The following is a 26,704-nucleotide window of genomic DNA, read 5'->3' as shown; positions in this document are numbered from 1 at the left end:
TCAAAAAAATATTCAATATTTAGAGAGACACATTTATTGCAATACAGAGAAAAAAACACAGACAAACACAAAACAATATATATTTTCTTTAAACCACTTTTACAAAAATAGAAAACTGGTAAAATCCCTTTAGGTGTTTTTTATTTTAACCCTGCAGGTTCTCACACTTTTGTTGTCCCACATGTGCAATTGTCTTTTGTTGGGATAATAAGACAGCATAGCTAAGATACCATTTTGTGTCTTTAAATCAAAACTTGCATCCAGAGGACTCTGTGTCTCCAAATCAAAGGCGTATGTCACACGTTTGTCTCTGTTGTCTGTGAAATACAGCACCCTGCACACGATGAAGGCATTTCCTGCCTTAGCTGAAGGGTAGGCGGTGTTAATCATGGACTGCACAGAGAAAGTGTTCGGGTGGAGCTTTGCCACTATTATGTTATCTGTGTTCGAGGCAAAGATGACCCACAGTCCATTTTCATCCACAGCAAACTTGAAATAAGTCTTTGAGTTGTGGAAGAGATATTTCAGGCCCTGATATCTGCTGTTTGGCATGAGCAGGGTGGTTATTTGCTTCGTGTTCAAGGAAAACCTGTCAAGCAAAGCATTTGATGATGGGTTTATTGGAAAGCGTTGACAGCTAGGATAAAAAAAATATATATATTCACAGTTCTTGAACTTGAACGTTTCTCAAGTTACAACCATACATTTCATTGTATTGTAATGTATTTTACAGAACATAACAGATGTAAAATTGAAGAGAAAAAAATAAATTTTTAAAAAGATCTTACAAATAAAAATCTGAAAAGTGTGGTGTGCATATCTATTCATCCCCCTTGAGTCAATAAATACCTTTTTCTGCACTGAACAGCTGGGGGTCTTTTGGAGTATGTCTCTGTAAATTACCTATAGCTTAATCAGATTTGGGTGTGAAATGTCAACTTTCAAGTCTTGCCACAGATTCTTTATTTGCTTTATATGCTTTGACTGGGCCATTGTAACTAATGAATATGATTTGATCAAAACCATTCTTTAGATAGAGCTGCATGTTTATAGTTATTGTCCTGGTTAAAGGTGAACCTCCTCAAGTCTCAGGTCTTTTGCAGGCTTTAAACGATTTCTACTAAGAACTGCCCTGTGTATTGCTCCATTCATCATCTCATCAATTCTAATCAGCTTGTCAGTCCCTATTAAAAAACATCACCACAGCATGATGCTGTCACCACCATGTGTCAGCATGTGGATTGTGTGTTTAGGGTGATGTGCGGTGGTCATCTTTCTTCTCACATAGCGTTTTAAGTGTAAACCAAAATGTTTTTGGTCTCATCCAACCAGAATACCTTCTTTCACCTAAGTTAATCTCTGCCACTCCTCCAGAGTTATCATGGCCCTCTTGGATGCTTCTCTGATAAATGCTGTCCTTAACTGAGCAGTTAGTCTACTGTATATGGATGGCCACGTCTTTGCAGTTCAAGATGTGTGAATACTTTGCAAAACACTTAAAATTAGTTTTAAGATGTTTAGGAGGGAATCACATTTAAAATGAAAACACTTACTTTAAAAGGCTGTTTGTTCCTCCTTTGTGGAAGTAGAATGACCCCTTATAAACAACATGACCACAGCCTTGGTAGAACGTCCCAACATCTAGAACTTTGTAATTGGTGTCCGAAAGTGATGAAATGTTCTTGAACTCATGCAAAGTACGACCTGGTGAAGTAAAGGTTCTTGTGTAAATGCAAAGAAATCCTCTTCAGGAAATAAATCCTGAATAAATAACCTGAAAAATGTTCCGCCACCCAGATCCGATCGTCGGGCTGGGATGCATCTGACATCCAGGCTCCAAAAGTGTCTTGCATTTTGGTGGACTTATTCAAGCATTTGATGGCTTTAATTTGGCAATCTAAATAAAACAACGCACAAACTTAAAAAAACTGCTTTTTGGAAGGACACGGATTTTGTTTTTGTCAAAATCCATATACGGTATATAAAAGTCTTGATCACTTTAATTTAACAAAATGTTTTTTACCAGTTTTAAATTTCTCATTTTCCGCAACATTGCTGTCATTGTAGGTTGGGACAGGTTGGGAAGACTCTGAAGACAAAGGAAGAAGAAAAAAAGGTGAATTTACATTCTTAAAAAAATTGATTTATGGTAAAATGTGATTAGGACTTTGAGAAAGGTATGAATTCCCATCAATAATGTATTTGAGATATATCTTTAAAGAAAGAACTCATATCTTCCAAACAGACAGACAGATTCTCACCACTTTTCATTGGCTTGTCTACAATGTTTCCACTGCTGTTTAAAGTGTTTCTCCCCTGACTGCTGTCATGAGAAGGTGAAGCTGAAACAAACAAAGTAAAATAAATGTTTTACTCACGCTGCTGTTACAGTCCTGTGGAAAATAGGGATTTTGTGCCAAAGAGATTAATGCCAGAAAACAAATAACAGGTTTAATAAGATGTTAAATTTGTATCCAACAATCTGCACATTTATTGGTACCTGTGGTAAAGATGTGTAAAAAACATCCAATTAATTTGCAGTAGCATAACCCCACACCTAATCTTGTTTTAAGAAATTACAACATTAATCTGATTAGATTTATTCAGTAGGGAAAGTAAGAAATAACAGGTTCTTTAAACATGGCATCCCCAGTTCTACACCAATTGGCACCAGCCTGCTGTAATCACTTTTTACAACCCGTTTTCCCAAATACAACAGCTCTCAGTGTTCTCCTGCAACATTTCAAAAGGTTGGTGAACATAGCAAGACGAACTTTTGATCCTGTTGCAGAAACACTCTAGATTGTCCAGAGTCCTGGGTCCTCTCCTATGTTCTCTATAGTTTTCCCTCCTTCAGGTTTTCTATAGGATTTAAGTCTGGGGACTGAGGTGGCAATGTAAAAAGGTTGATTAATTTATACTGAAACATTTTTTGTTTTTATTTGGTGGTATATTTTGGGTTATTTGGATCATCCTTCTGCTGAAAGAGTAATGACCCATTTATTAGTTTTCTGAAAACGTTCACCGGATTTTAAAAAATTTTAAATCTCCTGGTATTTCAAGGAGTTTGTGATGCCATGTACTCTCACAAGATTTCCAGGGCCTTTGGAAGGATACAGGCCCACAGCATCACAAATCCTCTATCATACTTAACAGTGGGGATAAGATGCTTTACCACCAGTTCATCCTCTTTAATGCCAGACTCACCTGGAGTGTTTGCTACTAAAAAGCTCAGTTTAGTTTTATCACAGCGCGTGGATCCACCCTAAGTCCCAGTGCAGTTTAGCAAGCTCCACATGTTTATGTTTGTGATGGTAGGACAGAAAGTTTTTGTTTTTTTTCTGTTTGGCATGTAGATAGCATCTAACAGTTGTTAAGGAGACTTGGGGGCCACTTTTTTTTAATATCTCATAAAAATAGACTTTACTCTACATAAGGGTAAGATAAACATAGGTTCATGTCCAGCCTTGCTTGTCCTTTTCTGGGTGTTCTAAACCTTTTAAGCATTGCCCTGGCTGTAGATATGGACAAGTTGAAAGAGTAGCAACTTTCCTTTAGGTGTTTCCTGACTCGTGAAGGTCAACGCACACCTACCTTACTAGAATGGCATGTTTTTTGTCTTTCTTATTTTGAATAGTGGCTAAGAGAAATCTGAGTGTCTTTATCATGTCATAACCCAGTTAAACAGCAATTAATTTGGCAGTCATTAAGTGTGGCTCCAGCGATTTTTATAATGGGAATTTTTCCCCAACTGAATAAATGTTTTCAAATTAAAGGTTGGGTTTTTCTAAATTTTATACTTTACAGAATATGCTGCTGCGGTGTAAATTAGCTTTGTCTGAACAGTATTTGTGGTTACTAGGTTCTTTGTTTCTCTGTAGCTGATCCTTGGAGTCATTGAAGTTGAAAGCTTCTCTGAAGGTTTCAGCAGGAGTTGCTGATTCTAAAGAAATCAAAGTTAACAGTGAAGATACTGGTATACAGATAAGATTGAACATTGCATCTAAAGTTTAGCATGGTGTTTTTACCGCTTTTTTCAATAGTTTTATTCATCATTGTGTTGGAAATGACGGCATCGCTGCTTCGGTTTGTTTCAGTTGGTCCTGCGGAGTAAGAACTCTTTTTCATCAAAACAAAGGACATTGCTTTCATTTTTAACAAAGCATTTAGCTAGTATTTTACCTGGAAATAGTTTTACTGGTGCATATGTTGCATTTCCAGCATCCGAGTCATTCAGGGTCCCATTACTATCATCTTCATGAAACGGTATCGGCTCTAGGAAATTTAGAAATAATGTGAAATTTTAACTTCATGGTTGGATTTTTCCTTCCAGTGTATAAAGCAAAGCTTAATTTATCAGTATTGGTTTTTACCATATTCCATGTTTTTATTTAGAGGATGATAAAACTCAGAAATATTTAAAGCGGCTCTGGTGTTGTTAGCTGAATGTCGTTTTGGTGTTTCTGTGAAAGAAACACAAGATTTAACCAGAGTAAGTAAACCAGAAAAGCCATTTTCACATTTAAAAAAAAATATAAAACAAGATTCCCTTCATTAGAAGAATCTAAATTTAATCACTTGTTAAAATAAAAAAAAATCTTCTGAGTTCTTCTGTTTTCTAAATCATTATTGAAGATAAATATCTTCAGATTAGCTCTAATATCTACCAAAATATGACAAAGTAGTGTTTCCAGGTGAATATTAAAATTTTTAAAACATTTGCTGCTGTTGTTTTTACCACTTTTAAAGCTTGTTTCAGTGACGACTCTGCTGCCATTGAAGGTATCAACTGAACCTATATAGAAAATGTTGTGTTACACGTTGAACTTAAGCAGTGGTTATATGAATGCAAGTCGCAAGAAGTGAGGTTTAAAAGTTTACCTACCTCGTGAAAATTTTATTGGCCCCTCCGTAACGTCTATTGCCTCTGAATCAGTTACAGTCACCATGTAATCACCTTCACCAGACGGCTCTGGCTCTAAGGACATTTTAAATAGAAAGAAATTTAGCATATTGTTTAACCCTAAAATGTGGCTAAACCCCAGAGGAATATTTGTCTCAATCTTGGTGGTTTACCAGGTTGTATTTTTTCACCTGGAGGATCATAAGATTCAGAAACAATAAAAGCATCTCTGGTGATATTAGCTGAATCTTGCGTTGGTTGTTCTGTAAAAAAAAAAAAGAGACAGCGATCAATCAGACGGCATCTACCTACAGACAGGTGCACCTTATTTAGCCAGAACATTACAGAAACTTTATTTGTATCATGAAGTAAATTTAAAAAGTCAAGCGTATATATTGTACGGATTCATTACACTAAGATTTAAGATATTTCATGCTTTTATTTCAGTTTATTTTGATGATTATGGCTGACAACTAATGAAAACAAAATAGTTTGCCTGAAACTAGAATATTACATAATGGCAATAAAAAGGGATTCTTAATCCAGAAATGTTATGCTCTTTACAATCATGGAGAAGACTTCTTGTCAGAACTTGACAGTTCTCCAGCAAAAGGCCATTGATATCCTCTACAATGAGGACTAGCCTCAAAAGGTCACTGCTAAGGAAGCTTGCTGCTGTCACTGAGTACTGACTGGCTGATCACTGACAGTTGAGTGGAAGAAAAAAGGGTAGTAGAGGAATGTACACAAGCAATAGGGATAACTGCAGCCTTGAGAGGATTGTAAAGCAAAGTCCGTTCAAGAGTTTGGACAACATTCACAAGGCATGGACTGCAGCAGGAGTCAGTGCAGAGGTCCAAAGTCCTCTTTTTCTTTTTCTCTGTTGTTTTAAAGTAAATTCCACATTTTATTTAGAAATTAATGTCCCAGAGTCGAGAGAAAAAGTGGAGAGGAACAGAATCCCCATTGCTTGACGTCCGGTGTGAAGTTTTCACAGCCAATGATGATTTGGGGTGCCATGTCATCTGCTGGTGCTGGTCCACTGTGTCTTTAAAATGTCTAAAATCAGCACAACCATTTGCCAGGAAACTTTAGAACATGTCATGCTTTCTTTTGCTGACAAGCTGTACGGAGATGCTGATCTCATTTTCCAGCAAGACTTGGTACCTGCCTGCTCTGCAAAAAGTGCCAATACCTGCTTTAACGACCATGGTGTTAACCGGCCATGGTTGGCTAGCAGACCGGCCTGACCTGAACCCCACAGTGATTCTGTGGGGTATTGTCAAGAGGAAGATGAAAGACACCAGAGCCAATGATGCAGACAAGCTTAAGACCTCTACTAAAGCAAGTCCTGAACAGTTGAAGAGCCACAGCCTGATCTCCTTCATGCCACAATGCAATGATGCAGTCATTCATGCAAAAGGAGCCCTGACCTAGAATTGGGTGCATATACTGTATACTGTACAGTACATGGACATAGTTACATTCCTTTTTTAAAAGTACTTTTTTATTGGTCTTGTGGTTTTCATTAGGCCCTGTGATGGACTGGCAACCTGTCCAGGGTGTACCCCGCCTCCCGCCCATAGACTGCTGGAGTTAGGGACCAGCTTCCCCACAACCCACTATGGAAGAAGAGGTAGACATTGACTGACTGACTGAATGGTTTTCATTAGCTGTAACACTTAATTGGAATTAATATATATTGCATGACTTTCACTTTCTGAATTGATATACTAAAAAACTTTACATTTTTGACTATAATGTCATATATTGAGATGCACTCACATGTACATTACTATAATTTGAGTCTGAAACTCATGTTTTCAGTTGCTCTTTAGAAATCTGTAGGTGCTAAATAAACTCAACATTCAAACAGTTAACTGTTCCCTTTTACAGAGTAACTGCTTTTAATATGAGTTTTAATATGATTATCTGTACTGATATCAAATATATTATGACATTTTACCACTTTTAATGCTTGTTTTAGTGTTGTCCCTGAAATCCACAAAACGTAGATGTTTTAAAGGTCACTCACTCACCTCTTAATATGTTTACTGATCCTTCCATAACATTTATAGTCTCTGAATCATTCAAAGTCCCAATGCTATCACCTCCAGGAAATGGTTCTGGTCCTTGAAAATTATTCAGTATAAAGAAGTTTAATTTGTTTCCCCTCAGTTCTAACAGATGAATTTTGACTAAGCAGAGGAAAAACTGAGCTTTTGGTTTACCAGGTTCAGCTTTTTTATTTAGCTGATTGTAATATTCAGAAGCATTAAAATCATCTCTAGTGATATTAGCTGAATCTTGCGTTGGTTGTTCTGTGAAAGAAAAAAAAGACAGCGATCAATCAGACGGCATCTACCTACAGACAGGTGCACCTTATTTAGCAAGAACATTACAGAAACTTTATTTGTATCATAAAGTAAATTCAAAAAGTCAAGCGTATATATTGTACAGATTCATTACACTAAGATTTAAGATATTTCATGCTTTCATTTCAGTTTATTTTGATGATTATGGCTGACAACTAATGAAAACAAAATAGTTTGCCTGAAACTAGAATATTACATAATGGCAATAAAAAGGGATTCTTAATCCAGAAATGTTATGCTCTTTACAATCATGGAGAAGACTTCTTGTCAGAACTTGACAGTTCTCCAGCAAAAGGCCATTGACATCCTCTACAATGAGGACTAGCCTCAAAAGGTCACTGCTAAGGAAGCTTGCTGCTGTCACTGAGTACTGACTGGCTGATCACTGACAGTTGAGTGGAAGAAAAAAGGGTAGTAGAGGAATGTACACAAGCAATAGGGATAACTGCAGCCTTGAGAGGATTGTAAAGCAAAGTCCGTTCAAGAGTTTGGACAACATTCACAAGGCATGGACTGCAGCAGGAGTCAGTGCAGAGGTCCAAAGTCCTCTTTTTCTTTTTCTCTGTTGTTTTAAAGTAAATTCCACATTTTATTTAGAAATTAATGTCCCAGAGTCGAGAGAAAAAGTGGAGAGGAACAGAATCCCCATTGCTTGACGTCCGGTGTGAAGTTTTCACAGCCAATGATGATTTGGGGTGCCATGTCATCTGCTGGTGCTGGTCCACTGTGTTTTTAAAATGTCTAAAATCAGCACAACCATTTGCCAGGAAACTTTAGAACATGTCATGCTTTCTTTTGCTGACAAGCTGTACGGAGATGCTGATCTCATTTTCCAGCAAGACCTGGTACCTGCCTGCTCTGCAAAAAGTGCCAATACCTGCTTTAACGACCATGGTGTTACTGTGCTTGATTGGCCTAAAATAAACGGCAGCATCTATAGAGTACTGTCAAGAGAAAGATAAGAAAGACCAAAATGGACTTCATTGCCACCTCAGCAGGGCCACAGGTGGAAACTTCTCCATGCCACGCTACATTGATGCAGTAATTTATGCAAAACAAGGCCAAAGTATTGAGTTCATACATTGGTATAGATACATTTCTGTATTAAAAAGACTTTTTATTGGTCTTATATAATACTGAATTTTCATTTTCATTGTTGTAAGATTTTATCTTAATCTAACAAAAATAAATACCTGAAATATGTTCCTCGGTGTGTAATGAATGTATCTGTGAGTTTCACTTTTTAAAGTTAAACTAAAGTGAACATGAAAAGTAAATTTCATTTTTTAAATAGAAGATTCCTCACAAGCAAACATATGAATTACTGTGCATTATTTAGAAATTGGTATTTGTGAAAAATACCAACATTATACAGGTTTTCCATATGATATTCTGCACTGTGTCAAATACATCAGGACATTTTACCAATTTTAAAGCTTGTTTCAGTGTTGACTCTGCTGTCATTGAAGGCATCCCTGTTTTGGTTCGTACCAAGGGTACCTAAAGCGGAAAATGATGTTAAGCATAAAGTGTTGGCACAAAGTAGATATTTCAAAGGTTACTGACCTCGTAATAATTTTATCCATTCCTCTGTAACATTATAAAACAATTCTGGATCTGGTTCTAGAGAACTTTTCAATAGAATGAAATGAAACATGGGTTCCCTCAGTTTTTAGAGATAAAATTTGACTAAACCAAGGAAGAAAAAAAGTTGTAGTTTACCAGGGTGTCCATTAAATGACTCTCTGGTGATATTATCTGAATGTAGTGTTGGTGGTTCTGTAAAAAAAACAACAAAAAAAAACAACGTGGTTCGGTTTAGAGAATACAATAATCACAATATGCTAACATTTAAACAGTTCAGTCTGAAACTTACTTCTCTGTCCTACACCATTTATACCATGTAAAGTACGTAACATCAACTTCATAAATCAAATATTTCAACACAAAGTAGAGGTTCTTTACTGGATGTTTCTGGTACTGTTCACAATTAGGATCTTGGATGAGGCAATCCAACACTTTTTTATTCATAGGATTCTTATTCAGACCAAAACAGAAAACACGTTCAATCACAGTATGATGTCCGTACCACTTTCGGAGCTTGTTTCAGAGAAACCTCTGCTGGCATTAAAGGTGTCCTTGTTTATATTCACACCAACGTCATCTATTGTAGAAAGAAATGTTGCACACTGTAATTCAACTCCTATAAATACAGGTAACAACAGTGAAAATGTTCAAGGTTAGGACCTCTTACCATCCATGAATTTAACACCCTCTGTAATATTTCCAGGCTCCCAGTCCTTCGAAGAGGCATGGCTGTCATTTTTAAAAATCAGCAGTGACTCTATTGAAAAAGGAGGTCAAACATTTATTGTTTTATTTGTTTTTCTTATACACTCTACCTTAGATCTATCTCAATGTTGGTGTATCACCAGGGTCAGGTTTTTTGTCTAGATGTTCCTCAAAGTTTGTGCCATTCAGGATTTTGATGGAGTTCTCAGTTGAATTTGGTTTGGGTGTTTCTGGAGAGAGAAATTTATGATTACCTGAAAGGGATTTTTACACAAATTAAACAGTATTACCATTGCTGAGCAAAGGCCATTACTGATACATAAATAAATCAGACCATATTTAAAGTGTGTATGGTGAAATTTCTCAAATTCAGTAGTGTTCAAGGCATCTCTGTCATCATGGTTGGTCCTTGGTGTTGGTAACACTGTGGAAATGGAGTGTGAATTTAAATAAAACTTAATTTATAGCAGGATTTATAACAATATTTACTAGTATAGCAGCAAGTTGAAATCTAATCTGAGTAAAATATATTGTAAATAATAATACAAATTTTACCATTTGTGAATGTGTCTGTTGTAGTTTCCAAACTGGTTTCCACCCAGTATGCAGGGGAATTGTCTGGACGAGGTGATACTAACTCTGTAGAAAATAAAACACAACTGGGATAATTAAAAACAAAAGGAGAAGACAAACAGATATGGAATCTTCCCATTCCATATGTTTCCGAAAGCTCAACACATATGTGAATGAATCAGACTTTACAGGAAATGAAAGCAGACTCACAATATAATCTCAGACCATCTTACCACTTGCTGCTGTACTGTCAGTGACATCTGAGCTGCCAGTTAAAGCATAGCCATTTCCACCAGAGCCGACAGCAGGAGACACTGTGGAATGGAACAAGACATTTTAATAGAACATTTGAAATACAAAAAAAGTCATGATAAACATATACAATGGCTCTCAAAAGTGTACACACCCCAATTAAAATGCCAGGATTTTGTGATTTAAGAACAGTTATACCATAATAAATCATCTCTAAACATTCTCATAGTAACATTTATCCCACATTAATCAACTGCCAAAGAAATTCCTTTTTCTTAATGAAAATTATTTAAGCCTGCAATAACCAAGTTGCATGTTCCTGCCCTTAAACTAATACTTTATTGAAGCTGCTTCTGATCCTGTTTTCAGCATTCAGTCTTCTAGGTATCAGACAGGAAAAGAGCTCCACACCATGGCACGGTGAGGACAGTCATTGTTTGAAGAATATATGGGACAAACACTGTCCGTTCTTCTCAGCTTATCAAAAGACAAGATGGAAACTAGCCTGGGAGGCTGCCAAGAGGCCGACAGCAACACTGAAGAAGCCATAAAAAATGTCAACATGTAAAGTTTGTACTCAAACTGTGACAATAATCTACTGTACTCTCCAAATGTATAGGCTACAGACTAGGGTTTCAAAACATCCCAAAAGCTTGTGTGAGAATTTGTTAAAGTCTGATGAAAGTTTTGGACTACAACTTGGACAATTTGGACTACAATTCCAAAAAGGGCGTGTGTGGCCCAAAAAGAACTCTAAGCATCAGCAAAACTGCACCATAACCACAGTGATAGGGGCAGCAGCATGCTTTGCGGTTGCTTTATTAAACCTTTTTTATGTGTAACATTTTTTCTTTTAACTGATCAGTTTATTCTTTGTTGGCTTTTAGAGGATAAATGCCATATTTTATCTATACATGGTTCCTGAAGCATTTATCATGGTCTGATTGTTTACATTAGAAAGAAATGGCACTTTAACAAGTGTGTTTACATGTTGAGAGCCACCGTATATAATGGTCAACACTGGCTTTGTTTACAGCTCAAAACAACAGATTTTTAACCTGGCGACAGCGTAACTGGTGTCGGTATGACATTTTCGGTCCTGGTATCGTTCAATAAAATATAGCTGACCTCTGGATGAAAAGATACGGATTCTAAGGAAAGAGTTAGAATATTAGGTTTTACTTTTCATGACATTACAGAGTAAATCAAACAAGTCTTGTTTTTCCCTTTGTGAGTGTTTAAGAACCATGTTTTGTGTCCTGAAGTTTCACAGGTCCCGTAACATGCAGAGCATCTCTGGTGTCATTGCCTGGATGCGCTGTTACTTGGTCTGAGTGGGAAAAGAAATAAATTATGCTTACATAAACCATTACCTAAACAAACTTTATAACATCTTATTAGTCCAAATTGTCTAACCAAGCTTAGAAAGTTTTCTGTGCTCAAACAGCGTGTTGGTGGTGTCCAGGAAAGGAAATTTATGATTAATGTGAATTAAATATTTGAAAAATAGGTCAGGAAATTATTAGAATTTACAAAATAACACATCTAAATTTAGTTTACAGACTAAAAAATTTTGAATATATATATATATATATATATATATATATATATATCACATATTTAGTTAAAATATAGAAACAAAATTATTAAAATGTTAAAATGTAAAGCATAATTAAAAAAAGATTCATTTGGACTTTCTTTGCTTTTTTTACATGTCTATTTAATTTCAACCTCTGTAAAGCACATTGTGTTGCACTTGGTTGTATTAAGAGAGATCTTTAAATAAATTTTGATTTGAGTTGATTTCTTGGTAGAGCCAGACACCCTAATTTTTTGGGCAGATTTCTTATATCTCTAGACTGAGACAGTACAAAAAATAATGTTTCACAATAATAACATCCAATATTCTCCAAGCAGGCGTCACTTAGTGTGAAGAAGAGCTACATTGTTACCCTTTAAATTTTTTTTCTGAAAACTCTGGTCTCTGAGGTTCTTCTTTCTTGCTTCAGTGGGACAACAGGCAGGACAGGGAGGACCAGGAGGACCTTTATGTAAACAAACCAACGCCTCAGTTAAGGTCAGAGGTTATGATTGAGCAATAAGATAAGAGTTCCAAGATAAACAATGCTGCTGAGTAAAACCAACACAAATGTTTGTCTGACACCTGCAGAAAATATCTTGATGATCTCCAAGAATTTTGGGAAAATATTCCATGGACTGAAGAGACAAAACTTTATTGAAGGAGGGCCTGCAGTTACATCTGGAGTAAAACTAACAGCATTTTGGAAAAACAACATCATACCAACAGTCAAACATGCCGGTGGCAGTGTGATGGTCTGGGGCTGCTTTGCTGCTTAAAGACCTGGACAATTTACTGTAGGTGATAGAACCATGAATTCTGCTCTCTACCAGAAAATCCTGAATGAGAATTTGGCCTTAAGCTTAAATACACAGCAAGTCCAGCATGGTTAAAAAAACAAAATGAAGGTTTTGGAGTGGCCTTGTCAAAATCCTATCGATATGTATGACCTTAAACAGGCCGTTTATGTGCACATGTGGCGAAAATTCTTCCACAGAAATGTAAATGACTCACTGCCAGTTATGGCCTGTGATTAATGGCAGTTGTTGCTGCCAAGGGTGATGCAAACAATTATTTGGTTTGGGGAGAAAGCAGTTTTTCACACAGGCCAAGACAGGTTTGGATAGCTTTTCTTTTACCTAATAAATAAAATCATCATTTAAAAACTGAGTTGCTTAATCAACCTATCTTTGTCTGATATTAAAATTTGTTTCAAGATCATCAGAAACATTTAAGTGTGACAAAAAACAAGACAAAAGAAATAGCCACCTTTTCTTAGAACCGTCTCTCAGTTTTAGCATTTTATCGGTTGTCTTTGTTCAACTTTCAGTTCATTTGATTGTAAAACCTATTTACATTTTACAGTATATACCAACCGTTAGGTTGTAATTATTTAAAACCACCATAACAAAAGCCTAAACCACATAAAAGGGAAAAGCCTGAGTGAAATGTGTCTCCTTCTGAATCTTGCAGAACATGATTGGACATGACAACCTTCTTTAGAAAATTCTAAATAAAACGGAGTTCATACTGGTTGAAGAAAATAAGTTGTTCACACATGGTTTTTCTAGTTTATATTGAATAAAAACTCTGCATAATTCCTGTTAATCAGATGTAACAAACACAGACACCTTAATGCTGTAAACATCTTCGTAGCAGCTGCAGACAGTGAGTGGGATGACCATATTATGCAATCACAGCCGAACAATGACAGACTGTTTGAAACATGGAAACAACTTTGGTGTCTGGGTTTCTTCATCTGTTCTGGGCTGCTGTTAAATACAAGGGCTTTCTCTGGGCATTTTGATCTGCTGAGACATTTAAAGGCTTCTGACCTTTTCGTCCTCGTCTGCCTTCAGGGCCCGGTGCACCCGGTGGTCCTGGAGGGCCAGGCCTGCCAGGCACACCTGATACACAAAAATACTTATTTATGCAGGAGCGACATCCCCCACAGAGGTACACAGCAAACTGAAATGTGGGCTTGTTACCTGGGGGGCCAGTTGGACCTGAAAAAGGAGACATAATATGTTGGTTAGGCTTTAAACAGTAGAGAAACCACACAAAAAATAAAAGTGCATTAATAGGAAATATTCATACCTATTAAACAAACTCCTCTGGAGCTGTTGCACAGATCTAGGTAGGCTTTGATCTGAAAAAAGTACACAGAGGTGATTATCAGAATCACAGCATCTACTGTGATTAATCTGTTATTCTCGTGACCAGAACCCGAACATTTAATCCTCTCATGCATAGTGCATTCCAGCAAAGACACCAATAAAAATAAAAAAAAAAGGCATTTTCTCGTATATTTGTGAGGGTATTGATGGTCAACTTGCATTCAAGCCACTTCATTGGATTTTAGTGTTACTCCATATACTCCATATACTACCCCTATTGGTCATCCAGTGTAAGTGCAGCAACATTTCTTAAGCCAAACAGCCAGCAGGAAGACAGGCATGCCGAGCACATGTTCAGCCAGTCCTACTATCATATGAGACAATTCCAGATAAATAAATATTAGAATCATCAATGAAAAATTATACACCATATTGCCGAAAGTATACGGTTATCTGCCATCACACATATATTAACTTGAGGAACATCCCTTTTTGAATTCACAGCAGTTTAACATAATTTTACCATACTCCTTTGCAGCTATAACAGCTTTAACTTTTCTGGGAAGGCTTCCCAGGTTTGGGGAGGGGGGGTGTTTATGGGAAATTTTGACCGTTCTTCCAAAAGCCAATTGGTGAGGCCTGAAACTGGTACTGGACAAGGAGGACTGGGTCACATTCCCTGCTCTAATTCATTCCAAATCAGTTCTGTTAGGTTAATGGCAGCACTCCGTGCAGGCGATGCAGTCTTTATGGGCCTTTCTTTGTGCACTGGTGCGCAGTCATGTTGGAACAGGAAGGGGTAATTACTAAACTGTTCCCACAAAGTCGGGACCATGAACTTGCCCAAAATGTTTTGGTATGCTGAAACATTCATTCATTGTCCTGGAATTAAGGGGCTGAGCCCAACTCCTGAATAACAGCCCCACATCGTAGCCTTTCTGCGCCAAACCTTGCAGTCCACACAAAGCAGTTAGAGTGCCGTTCTCCTGACAACTGCCAGACCCAGACCCATCCGTTGGACTGCCATAATCACAAATCACTGTAACAGAGTCATGCATTCTTTAAACACCACACATAGTTGTCTTCTTCCAAGAGTGAAAACAGAGGACATTTTTCATTTAGAAATATCAGAAGAAACATTTTGAATCCTATTGAATGTTACACTGAATTGCAGAAACATCAAACAATCTCATACAAAAAGCAATGTGCAAGCAGTGAGTTATCTTACAGGAACCACAGAGTATGTCATCAGCCTCAGCTTGTCCTGGTCTTGTGTCTGAGTCCAGTGTCCTTCCTGGTTCCGTCTGCTGCGCCGGAGCTTCTTCAAATCTCCAGCGTCTCCAAGTTCATCTGGCAGCAGTCCTTCTCGCAGCCTGCAACACCGTGCCAACTCCTGCATCTGGGACTCCAGCCTGACCAACTCCTGTGCCAGGTCCTTGTGCTGAACCCACAGGAGAACTAAACCTGTGCAGCCCAGAAGAAGCAGCAGCAGTACACACATACCCACCAGCAAGGTTTTCCACTCGGGAAAAGTTTCTCTCCTGTCTTTCATGTTTGGTGCGCCACTTCTTTGCTCCTCAGTGGCACGGATATCTGAGCTCTGACACTCACAAGCACACACACCGCATTTCTGAGAGGCAGCCAACAGATGAGACGTGAGAGACCAACCACACTCAGGCTACTGGAGAGGAATAAACATGTCAAGATGTGTCTGTGCGTCTGCATAGAGAAAAACGAGGCATTGCGCAACAAGCATCTGGGAAACATTGCCTGATTTAGCAGCAGCTATAATTGACATATTTCAAGAATGACATCCTGCTGACACTGTAGCTCTTCTCATCATTCTAGTGCTTTTTTTTTCAATATTATCACCAGCTCAACCCAGTCTAAATGCTGTGGAAGTGGAATAAAACGTTTGCAACAAGGGACACACTGTTAGACTACAACAGAGCTTTCAGAGAAGTCTTTGTAATTGATGGGTTGTGTGGAAGGACATGTGTGGGTGTTAAAACATCCCTTTTCTTTCCCATGCATTTTCAAACAATATATATAGTGCTGTAAAAACGTATTTGTCCTCCTCTCACAAATTCCATCTATTTCAGATCATCCAACAAACTTTAACATCAGAAAAAGATACAAAAATAAGTAAATACGAAATGAAGTTGCCTTTTTAAAGGACTGCGTGTATTAAGAGAAGGAAACTATCAAAATAAAACTGGCCCCTGAATTAACTACGATTAACTACATCTTTTGAAGAACTGAGCTCAGATTCAGTTTAAACACCCAGACTTGATTACTGCCTGATTTGTTGTATCAAAAAAACTCCCAAATGTAGCCTGTCTGGCAACATGAAAGAGGCTAAATGCTCTAAAAAAGCAACACATTGTTGCCTGCCTAAAAAAAAAATTTAAAACAGATGCGACACAAAGTAAATTATGTCTGCCAGTTTGGAAAAGGTTGCAAAGCCATTTCAAATGCTCTTGGACTCCAGCAAATCACAGTTAGAACCATTATCCACAAAGGTAAAAATAAGGAACAGTGGCGAACCTTCCTAGGAGTGGCCGGCCTCCACAACTCATCCAGGAGGTCACAAAAGAATCCAGCACAACATCAGAGGCACCACAGATCTGGCTTGCCTCAGTCAAGGCCAGTGTTCATGGTTTACTAGTAAGAAAAGGGTTCCAAGACAAACTCAGTGCTGACGAAAAACAGCATAAATGTCTGTCTTGCATTTCCCAGAGAACATCTAGATCATCCCCAAGATTTTTGGGAAAATATTCTGTGGAAGGTGTGTCCTCTCATGTTTGATGCAAAACCAACTCAGCATTTTTAAAGAACATCATGCTGGGAGCCATTCATGGTGAAGGTAGCGTGATGCTCTCGGGCTGCTTTGCTGTTTCAGCATCCAGACGACTTGCTGTAATGATGGAACCATAAATTCTGCTCTCTACCTGTATATCCAGAAGGAGAATATAAGTTTTGGAGTGGCCTGCTCAAATTCTGGACTTTAATTCAATTGAGATATATTGACTGTCTTAAGGCAGGGTGTTCATGCATAAATGTGGCTGAATTTAAACAATTCTACAAAGAAGAGTGGGTCAAAGTTCCTCCACATGCTATAAAAGACTCATAGCCAGTTGTTGGAAATACTTGATAGTTGTTGCTGGGACAACCAATTATGATATTTAGGGGGCACTAACTTTTTTAAATAGAACCGCACTTCCCCTGAATACATAAAATCATAACTATAACACAGGTTCTCTTTGTGGGATAACAAGGTTTGTTTGATGATCTGAAATGTTTAAGTGCGAGAAAAGCAGCAAAAACCGAAGAAATCTGGAAGGAGGCAAAAACCTTTTCACAAATACTAAATGATTTCAATTGCAAAGAGCAAAACAAGTTTCTTAGGGAACTGAAAAGAGTTGAATAGCAAGTGACAAAATAAAAGCATTTCTGATGTAAAAAAGCTGAAGGACAGCCTTTTCTGATGACGAGCTTTCCATAAACTCTCTATTCCTTTTAAAATTTGCAACAGAAAGGAAAATACTGCTTCAACCAAACAATTGATCAAAATAAAATTCCATAAAGATAAGCTGGTCTACTTATTATGTGCATATTCTTCTGCTTTCCTCCTTGAATTGCTGGGCAAGTCCCAGCTTCCTTTGACACGGGTCAGCCTGACCCAGCTAATTAATTTCCCCTTGAAAAGCCTTCTTGGTTGATGAATTGGACCGTGTGGTTTTTCTGCACAAAAAGAGTAAGAAAAAAATACGCCACAAGACGTTCAAAACAGTTGATCCTTTTGTATTCATCTCAATAAAAAAAAACTCCCCTCTGTTCTTTTTAAGCTAATTTATGCGTAGACATGCAGTGTCTGACCTGGTTCACAGTTCACTGCCGTGTAACAGTCCTTGTAACCCAAAAGTGGCAAAGTTTCCAAGCAACCAGTGGAGTGAAGGCTCAACCAAGGGTTTACAAACATTCGATTCAGTGTGATTTATTTGGTAGAGGAATGTGAACCATCTATAAAACCAGTGGAGGGAGTACAGCTTTTCAAACTCCACTTCCACTTGTCAGGAGAGAAGAGAGGTTAGTAGCATTGCTTAATTTCATTTTATTCTTTTTCCATTTGAGTTTTTTCACCATTTTCTCTTTAATTCAAATGGAAAATATTTATTAAAATAATTTTTAAGGAACTGTTTTACATTGAACAATATATAAATAAGATTATAAAATGATTAGATTGTCTGGATATTTACAAATACTAAGGGACTGTGTGTGTACTGTGACAATAACAACTATAATTATAATTATAACTATGTCAATTGTTTTCATAATTACATCGTTTCAGTCGCAATAAACATGTTTTTAGATTTCAAGAGGGAAGAATTTTATGCATAAAGTTTGCATTTCAAGGTGATTGTAATTTTAACAAAATATTAGCAAACATATGCCTTAACATTTGACTAATTAAATACTGTTGAATCATGTATGTATTTGCAGTAACTGACTAGATAAAAGATTTATGTAAAAAGAAGATTTTGAATCAATTATCAGTGCCACTGTGTAACAATATAGAAGTATTACTTGGTTATTGTGTCATAATAAAAATCTATTATGAATTGGTAAAACTTGGAAAAATGCAGAAAGATACATTAACAAAACATCCTAGGCTTAAAATTTTGGGTTTTATAGAGAGTGGCAGACAAAATTCAAAGTGCAAAAAAGGTGTAATATTTGCCAACTACACCTCTGGTGCATGTACTTTCGTCGAATAAATTCAGAAGCCCTTATAGGCGTAGACACCCCTCTAAAATGCCAAGTTTCTGTGATTTAAAAAATGGGACTTTGACAATTAATTTTAAACCTTTTCAAACTTTAATTAGGCATGATATTTGTACAATTCAAGTTAAAAATAAAAATTGTTTTTGAAGGACAAAATATAAAAGTTGCAGTAACAATGTTGCATAAATATATCCTTTTAAACTAACACTTTGCTGAACTGCCTTTAGATTCTGTGTCAACATTCAGTCTTATTTATTTCATCCACGCCATCAGTTAAGGTGAATCCTATTACCAGGGAATAAAATTAAGCCTTCCTAGTATTATCTATATATCTGCTCATTTGCCTCCTTTTGCCAAAGCTGTGGTTTGCAAAAGGATTCAAAGTAATCTCATATAAAGATAACAGGACAAAAATACAACCAATTCTACAACAGTATGTCTACATTGTATCACAATGAAGGCAGTCACTTATAATTGGACAAACAATGAAACAACAGAGATATTACAAAAACTAGAATATTTTACACAATTGATGAAAAGGCAAGACTGATCAGGGAGGCTGCCAAGAGGCCACAACACCTGAATGAGCTGCAACAAGTACTGGTTGTTTTTTACAGGTGATAATCTCTGGCATTCCTCACATCTGGATAAAGGAGTAGGTTTAGGAAGCATTTTTTCAGGCCCTGCTGATGTCACCCCAAACCTTGTTTGAAGATTGAATTATGGTCTGATAAAACTAAAGCTGAGCTTTTAGGGCAACAAGTTCAAAAGATAGGTTTGGCATCAAAAAAAAACAACCTCAAAACCAACGGTGAAACACAGTGGTGGCAGCATTGTGCTCTAGATTTACACAGTGTCTACTAGAAAGAAGAGTAAGTACATTTTTCAACATTTCATTGAGTCTAAGCTTACATTCAAAACAAAAAAGAATTACTTCCTGAGAAGAAAGGTAAAGTTCAGGATGGTCAATCCAGTTGAAAGAAAAGCTGTGGGATCACCTGGCTGTGAACAAGAGGTTTCTTCAAAATCTGAAAGGTTTGAAAAACCTTTGTATGGCAGAGAAAAGCAAGCATTACCAAATCAAGATATATCTGATAGACTCCTAAAGACTGATCACTGAAATTGATTTAAAAGGTGTTTGAGAGTGTGAACACTTATGCAACCAGGCTGCTGCACCACTGTTGTTAATTATAAAGCTCAGTGTCAGTGTGTTTTTGTTTTGTTATCTCCCAACACTCAAGGACGGAAGGATTAAAGGAGTGGAAGAGGAGGGCTGACGATAGATGTGTTGGAGGGGATTGCTTTATCTGTTGGTTTAAGAGGGCATAAACTCTTTCTAACCAACAGACAGCCGATGCACGACCCATTGGACAGATAGAGGTTATAATGCTGTCAGAGATCCTCACCACTGGTTCTGTGGTAGTTCACAGTCTGTGTGAAGTATCCACTGCCATGCTTCTTTTGCTGCTGCTGCTGTTTCTGTTCATCACCAGCTGGAGCCAAACACGGCGCTCACCCATACCAGGTACAGTCTGAGACGTCAGCTTCTCTTTGCTGAAGTATTTAAGAAAAACTGGTCTCATTCTGCAAAACAGAGCACACTGTAAGACGCTAAATAAATCCTAACAAATGATTAATTATGACTACATATTTCTGATATTGCTTGTATGCTTTATTAGCAAAAAATAACGTTTGTAAATTTATTTTCACCTCATCCGTTGGAAGATAATGTGTTTTTGAATTCAGAAAAGTGAACTGAAATCTGTTGCAAACTGACTCACAACCTCTCTCTCTCTCTTTCAGGTCCCTCTTTTTTTGCAGGAATTGGTCCGATCCTGTCCTACAGCAGATTCATATGGACCGGGATTGGAACAGCCTGCAACTACTACAACAACAAATATGGCAGCACTGTCCGGATCTGGATCAATGGGGAGGAAACTATCATTTTCAGTAGGTAAGCATTTTGATATTAACAACTCAATATGCAGAGCTGATCTGATAAAGGTATGTTAGAAGTCTGTCATCTTTTGTCATCTTTTAATGCAGCAGCATGATTTCACACTGAAAAAACAATATTTGAGTGCATTTATTTAGTTGGAAAAAAACTCTCACATTAATGGACAACTGATTGACAAAATCAGTGATGCCACGATTAAGAACACGCCTAGCAAATTCATATGAAATAAATGCAGTTGAATTTATAATTTTCTCTTTTATGTTGATCAGAGTGTTAATGGAAGTTTTAAATGCCAATTAGTCGACAAATTGGGAAAGACATGAGAACATGTCATTCAGGTAAAGCAAATGTGTATTGATCTTCTTAGGTCTTGTAATGGCTACAAGATATTTGCTGGTTTCCAAAGTTTGTTTAAATCTACAATCAGAGCAACAATTGGAGAAGAACAAATAAAGAGTTTCTTACTCTCTGTCATTAAGGTTCATATGCTAGGCAGCCATATTGGATTTTGAGGTTGAGGAATGGTGAGAGTGCTCCAAATTCTGGGTACTTTTTATCTGGGTTACTTTTTCCAACTTCCAAACTAAACTTTTTAACTCGTCACATATCAAGTAGTGACAATCTGTCCGAATGTTTTTCCATTTCATTTTATTTCTATGCCATAACACCAGAAACTGAAAAAATGCTCTGTTACAATACCCTTTGAAACTTTCTGTCAAAAAGATGAAAGCTGGACTTTTGCTGTCAGTGGTACTTGTGATAGAAAGTTTCAGAACAACCGTATTACAGCAACAAAAGATTTTCAAGGCTTTTTACACATCTTTACCAGCAGCGGCAATGGATGCGGAAACCCAATTAAAAAAGGCAATAAAAACACAACAATATAAAATAAATCCTGGCTTCTGCTGAAGGTCCTCCGCAGTGTACCACGTTTTGAGGAGCCCTCACTACACATCCAGATTTGGGAGCAAAAGAGGCCTCGAGTGTATTGGGATGGAGGGAAGAGGAATCATTTTCAACAGCAATATCCCGCTCTGGAAAAAAGCAAGGACATACTTTTCTAAAGGTAATTTCCTAACTGGACCTAACACAGATCTCAGAGTTTTGTGGCAGTAACATGCAAGACTAAATTACTGTTTCACTGAGTTATTGCACATAATGTGTTGGTGCCACAGCTCTGTCAGGCCCCGGCCTTCACAGGACAGCGGGAATCTGTGTGAGTTCCACAGCCAAACACCTGGACCATCTCCAGGACATGACAGACCCCTCTGGACATGTGGATGCCCTCAATCTCCTGAGAGCCATTGTAGTGGACATCTCCAACAGGCTATTCCTCAGGGTGCCTCTCAATGGTCAGTTGTTTCATTCAAATGATGTATTTGTAAATTTCCTGCCCGGTAATTTGCAGCTCCTAATTCTTTTTTCAGAGAAGGAGTTGCTGATGAAAATCCATAACTACTTTGAAACCTGGCAAGCAGTTCTAATCCAGCCTGATATCTTCTTTAAGATCAGATGGCTTTACAACAAACATAAGAAAGCAGCGTAAGAGCCTTGAATCATGACACTAAAGTAAAACAGTTCATTTGAGATTCCATCAACTTGCTAATTTGCTCCACCAACAGGCAAGAGCTGCAGGACGTGATGGAGAGCCTGCTCGAAATCAAAAGAAGCATCATTAACAAAACTGAGAAACTGGATGATGACCTTGACTTTGCAACGGAGCTCATATTTGCACAGGTCAGTCTCTTCTGGTGGTCCTGTCCATGTGATGGAGGCAACTCTGAACTGTAGTTAAATATCTGTCTGTCCCAACAGAACCAAGGGGAGTTCTCTGCTGAAAATGTCAGACAGTGTGTGTTGGAGATGGTGATTGCAGCTCCTGACACACTCTCCATCAGCCTGTTCTTCATGCTGATGCTGCTGAAACAGAACCCAAAAGTGGAGCTGCAGCTTGTGGAAGAGATGAGCACCGTTTTGGGTGACAGAAGATGTTCTGCATTGCATTTAGTGCAGTTTATCCTGTCATGTGAAAGTTACACAAACAGTGCTGTTGCTTTGCAAACGTATTTACATTTTGTCACATTACGACAACAAATCTTAGTGGGTTTTTCTGGGTTTTATATGACAGACCAACACGAGGTAGTAACTGTGAAAAGTAAGGAGAGGAATACTTGGCTTTCATCCATCCATCCATCATCTATACTCGCTGGTCCTTGCAGGGTCACGGGGGAGCTGGTGCCCATCTCCAAGAGTCATTGGCTGAGAGGCGGGGGATGCACCCTGGACCGCATGACACAGCAAACATGTAGAAGAAGGTGTTCTGGTCAGATAAGACCAAAATTGAGCTTTTCCACCAGCACTGTCCTTCAGCAGGGACAGAGAAGCTGTCTAGAGTTGATGGGAAAATGGATGGAGATACAGTACAAGTCAGTCCTGGAAGAGTACATCTTACAAGCTGCAGAAGACCTGAGGCTGGGGTGGAGGTTCACCCTCTACCATGACAATGACCGTAAACATACAACCACAACTACAATAAAATGGTATAGATTAAGGAATATTAATATATTTGAATGGCCCAGTCAAAGTCCACACCAAAATTGAATTGAGAATCTGTGTCAAGACTTAAAAACTGATTATTGCTAAAGCTTTTCATCCCATCTGACTGAGCTGGAACTATTTTTCAAAAAAGAATGGGCAAAACATTCAGTAGATTGTGCAAACCTGGTAGAGACTTAACCTAGAAGACTTGCAGATGCGATTGCAGGAAAAGGTTGTTCTGCAAAATATCGACTGATCTGTTGAGATTTTTGTTTTTTTAGTAATTAATAAATAAATAAATTAAACCATGTTTCATTTTCCACTTCATAATTATACTCTAGTTTGTGTTGGTCTATCACATAAAATCCCAATAAAATACATTGAAGTTAGCTGTAATGTAACAGCATGTGGAAAAGTTCATGGGTATGAATCCTCTTTCAAAGACGAAACAGCTGTGAAGAACATCGATTATGAGAGACTGAAGGTGATGGAGAAGTTCATCAATGAATCTATGAGATTTCACCCCGTGGTTGACTTCACCATGCGGAAAGCTCTGGAGGACGATGACATCGAAGGTACAAAGATCAAGAAAGGAACCAACATCATTCTTAACATTGGACTCATGCACAAGACTGAGTTCTTCCCCAAACCCAGAGAGTTCAGCCTGACAAACTTTGACAACCCGGTGAGTTAGCTAAAAGGCTGTGTGAGCAACGTGTGACTCTGGAGAGTAAAACAAACACGGGTTGATCCTTTGCTTCCTCTGCCTGGCAGGTGCCCAGTCGCTTCTTCCAGCCCTTTGGCTGCGGTCCTCGATCCTGCGTCGGCAAACACATTGCCATGGTGATGATGAAGGCCATCTTGGTAACCCTGCTCTCCCGTTACACAGTGTGTCTGCGCAAGGGCTGCACTGTCAGCAGCATCAGGCAGACCAACAACCTGTCACAGCAGCCTGTGGAGGACGAGGACAGTCTGAGCATGAGATTTATCCCTCGTACTACACAACCAAAGCTAGATCAGCTCTGAATCATAAGCTCTCACCGTTCAGATATCAGTACCGGACTAATGCATTAGTGCCCTTAGTGCTAAGAAGTTAGAAAAAACATTTACCTCCTTCTCTTTTTGTTTTTTGTCATACTTAAATGTTTTAGATCATCAAACATTCTCTTGGGTTTTTTTTGGTAGGAATCAGAATTCATGCTTCAGTCAATTACAGCCAGTCGCTCGAGTCCTTAAGAAGCAAGGTAGACCCAAACCATCTCTCTACCCTCACCATGTTTCACAATTATGTTCTCCACCTGAAAAGCAGTGTTAGCTTTTGCCAGATGTAAACAGAAACATACGCGTTGTTGACCATCAAGATGCATTGTGTTGTTTTTGGCCAGCAGTGGTTGTGGCCTGGGAACTTCATCGTTGATGCCATTTTTGTCCAGTTTTTTTCTTGTTGTTGAATTGTGAGAAATTCACATTAGTGAGACAAATGAGGCCTGCACTGCTTTAGATATTTATCTGGGTTTTTTGTGACCTCCTGGATGAGTTGTCAATGCACTCCTGGAGTAAGTTTGGTAAACCAGCCACTCCTGAGAAGATTAACCACCACTAAATGTTTTTGTGGATAATGCCTCACACAGAGCCTCAAGGGCTTTGAAATACTTCGTAACCCTTTCCAGAATGATAGATGTCAATGACAAATTGTTTTCCATGTGTATTTGAATTAATTTAGAGCAGGGCATGATATGTAGCTTTTTGAGATCTTTTAGCCTACTTCATGCTGTCAGGCAGGTATTACCCAAGTGATTTCTTGATCCTACAGGTCAGACAGTAATCAGGCCTGGGTATGGCTAATGACATCGAACCAAAAATTTTGCTGATCGTTAATTCAAGGATTAAAAGGGAGGCAATAAATGTTTTAACATGGGACTAATTTGATTTGAATAGCTATTTCACCTTAATAAATTAAATCATCATTTGAAGACTCCATTTTGGATTTGCTCAGGTTATCTTTGTCTGATATGAAAATTAGTTTGATGTTCTGAAACATTTAGGTGGGATAAAAAACAATAACAGAAGAACTCTGGAAAGGGGGAAATACCATTTTAACAGCACTGTGAATTCATAACAGAAAATAAATAGGTTTGCCCGCTTTTACCTCTGTAATATCTCCCAGTTATGTTTCAGTGTTTTTAAGACAGCAGAGAGAAGAGCATTGCCTCTTTACAAAACATATATAAGTGCAGAATAAAGGAAATACTACCCACAAACAAACCCACTAAACTGGTTTTCCATCCTCATAATGTAACCAGTGTGTATGGATCACTTCAGATGCATTCTCATGTGCTTTAGCTTCAGGAAACCTGATAGCTAATACTAGTGTAGGAGACTGAACTAGTGAGATTAAAAGTGTTGTTTAGATCAGGATTTTTAAAGTGGATTTGTATTAACCCTGGACACTAGATAAGGGGCAACTCAGTTCAAACTTTTGAATACAGTGTAACGTCACAACAGCAAACTTCAATGTATTTATTGCCATTTTATGTGACAGACCAACACAAACTGGTTAGTAGCTGTGAAATTAAAGAAAAATAATAAATGGTTTTATAACTGTTTTACAAAGAAAAATATGAAAAGTGTGGTCTTCACTTAGGTTCAGCCCCACAAGTCAATAATTTGTAGAACCAGAGATTACAGATGCAGTTGCAGCTGTGAATCCTTTGGGCAGCTTTGCACATCTACAAAACCTGTTGCCCCATATTTTCAAAAAACAGCTCAGCCTCAGAAAGATTAAAAGGTGTGCATCTGTGAACAGCAATCTCCCCATCTCCACAGATAAGCTCTGTTTTAAACTGTTCTATTGCAGCTCTGCTTGTTAGTTAAAAGTTGATGTCCAGCTGGAAGATGAACCTCAACCCCAGCCTTCAATCTTCTGTAGTCTCGAAAAGGTTTTCTTCTAAGGTGGCCATGTTTTTAACTCCATTCATCTTCCCATCCTCTCTGAATAGCTTCCCTGTCCCTATTGAAGAAAAGCAGCTGTGTTCCTTGGTCTTCGTGATGTTGTTTGTCCTGTCACAAACCTCTGAGATCATCACAGAACAGCATCACTTATATCAAGATCATACTTTTTAGGGGTACCAGAGTAAAGGGGGTTGGAAGCATACATACAGTATAGACCAAAAGTTTGGACACACCTTCTCATTCAAAGAGTTTTCTTTATTTTCATGACTATGAATATTGTAGCTTCACACTGAAGGCATCAAAACTATGAATTAACCCATGTGGAATTATATACTGAACAAAAAAGTGTGAAACAACTGAAAATATGTCTTATATTCTAGG

General features: G+C 37.9%; 2 protein-coding genes across 6 annotated transcripts; one reads left to right on the top strand and one right to left on the bottom strand.

The window, feature by feature from the left end:
* Positions 1 to 11: 11 nt before the first annotated feature.
* Positions 12 to 15,792, bottom strand: LOC124881515. 3 transcript variants are annotated; one of them, XM_047387105.1, is made up of 29 exons: positions 15,320 to 15,792; positions 14,072 to 14,123; positions 13,963 to 13,980; positions 13,810 to 13,881; positions 12,348 to 12,440; positions 11,642 to 11,725; positions 11,454 to 11,546; positions 10,377 to 10,457; positions 10,126 to 10,209; positions 9,905 to 9,994; positions 9,711 to 9,800; positions 9,533 to 9,622; positions 9,368 to 9,442; positions 9,001 to 9,057; positions 8,704 to 8,778; positions 7,135 to 7,224; positions 6,943 to 7,035; positions 5,077 to 5,166; positions 4,886 to 4,978; positions 4,739 to 4,795; positions 4,374 to 4,463; positions 4,183 to 4,275; positions 4,029 to 4,103; positions 3,860 to 3,943; positions 2,262 to 2,342; positions 2,024 to 2,089; positions 1,775 to 1,897; positions 1,554 to 1,704; positions 12 to 589 (listed from the first exon to the last, which is right to left on the bottom strand). In XM_047387105.1, the coding sequence occupies exons 1-29, from the start codon at positions 15,641 to 15,643 to the stop codon at positions 130 to 132; spliced, it is 3,024 nt and encodes a 1,007-aa protein (XP_047243061.1). In that variant the 5' UTR covers positions 15,644 to 15,792; the 3' UTR covers positions 12 to 129. The 3 variants fall into 3 exon arrangements, with proteins under 3 accessions (XP_047243061.1, XP_047243066.1, XP_047243074.1); XM_047387110.1 differs by having other exon boundaries at positions 5,095 to 5,166; XM_047387118.1 differs by lacking the exons at positions 3,860 to 3,943; positions 4,029 to 4,103.
* A 2,351-nt stretch (positions 15,793 to 18,143) lies between these two features.
* LOC124881651 (aromatase) lies at positions 18,144 to 26,622 on the top strand. 3 transcript variants are annotated; one of them, XM_047387350.1, is made up of 10 exons: positions 18,144 to 18,180; positions 20,224 to 20,401; positions 20,680 to 20,830; positions 21,745 to 21,899; positions 22,009 to 22,185; positions 22,261 to 22,375; positions 22,456 to 22,570; positions 22,649 to 22,811; positions 23,815 to 24,056; positions 24,146 to 26,622. In XM_047387350.1, exons 2-10 carry the CDS (start codon positions 20,263 to 20,265, stop codon positions 24,395 to 24,397), a joined length of 1,509 nt encoding a protein of 502 aa, XP_047243306.1. In that variant the 5' UTR covers positions 18,144 to 18,180; positions 20,224 to 20,262; the 3' UTR covers positions 24,398 to 26,622. The 3 variants fall into 3 exon arrangements, with proteins under 3 accessions (XP_047243306.1, XP_047243286.1, XP_047243296.1); XM_047387330.1 differs by having other exon boundaries at positions 22,009 to 22,375; XM_047387340.1 differs by lacking the exon at positions 18,144 to 18,180 and having other exon boundaries at positions 20,264 to 20,401; positions 20,680 to 20,826.
* The last annotated feature ends 82 nt before the right edge of the window (positions 26,623 to 26,704 follow it).

Source organism: Girardinichthys multiradiatus, chromosome 2 (assembly GCF_021462225.1).
Source record: "Girardinichthys multiradiatus isolate DD_20200921_A chromosome 2, DD_fGirMul_XY1, whole genome shotgun sequence".
Lineage (NCBI taxonomy): Eukaryota > Metazoa > Chordata > Actinopteri > Cyprinodontiformes > Goodeidae > Girardinichthys > Girardinichthys multiradiatus.
This window is presented reverse-complemented; position numbering and strand designations above follow the sequence as displayed.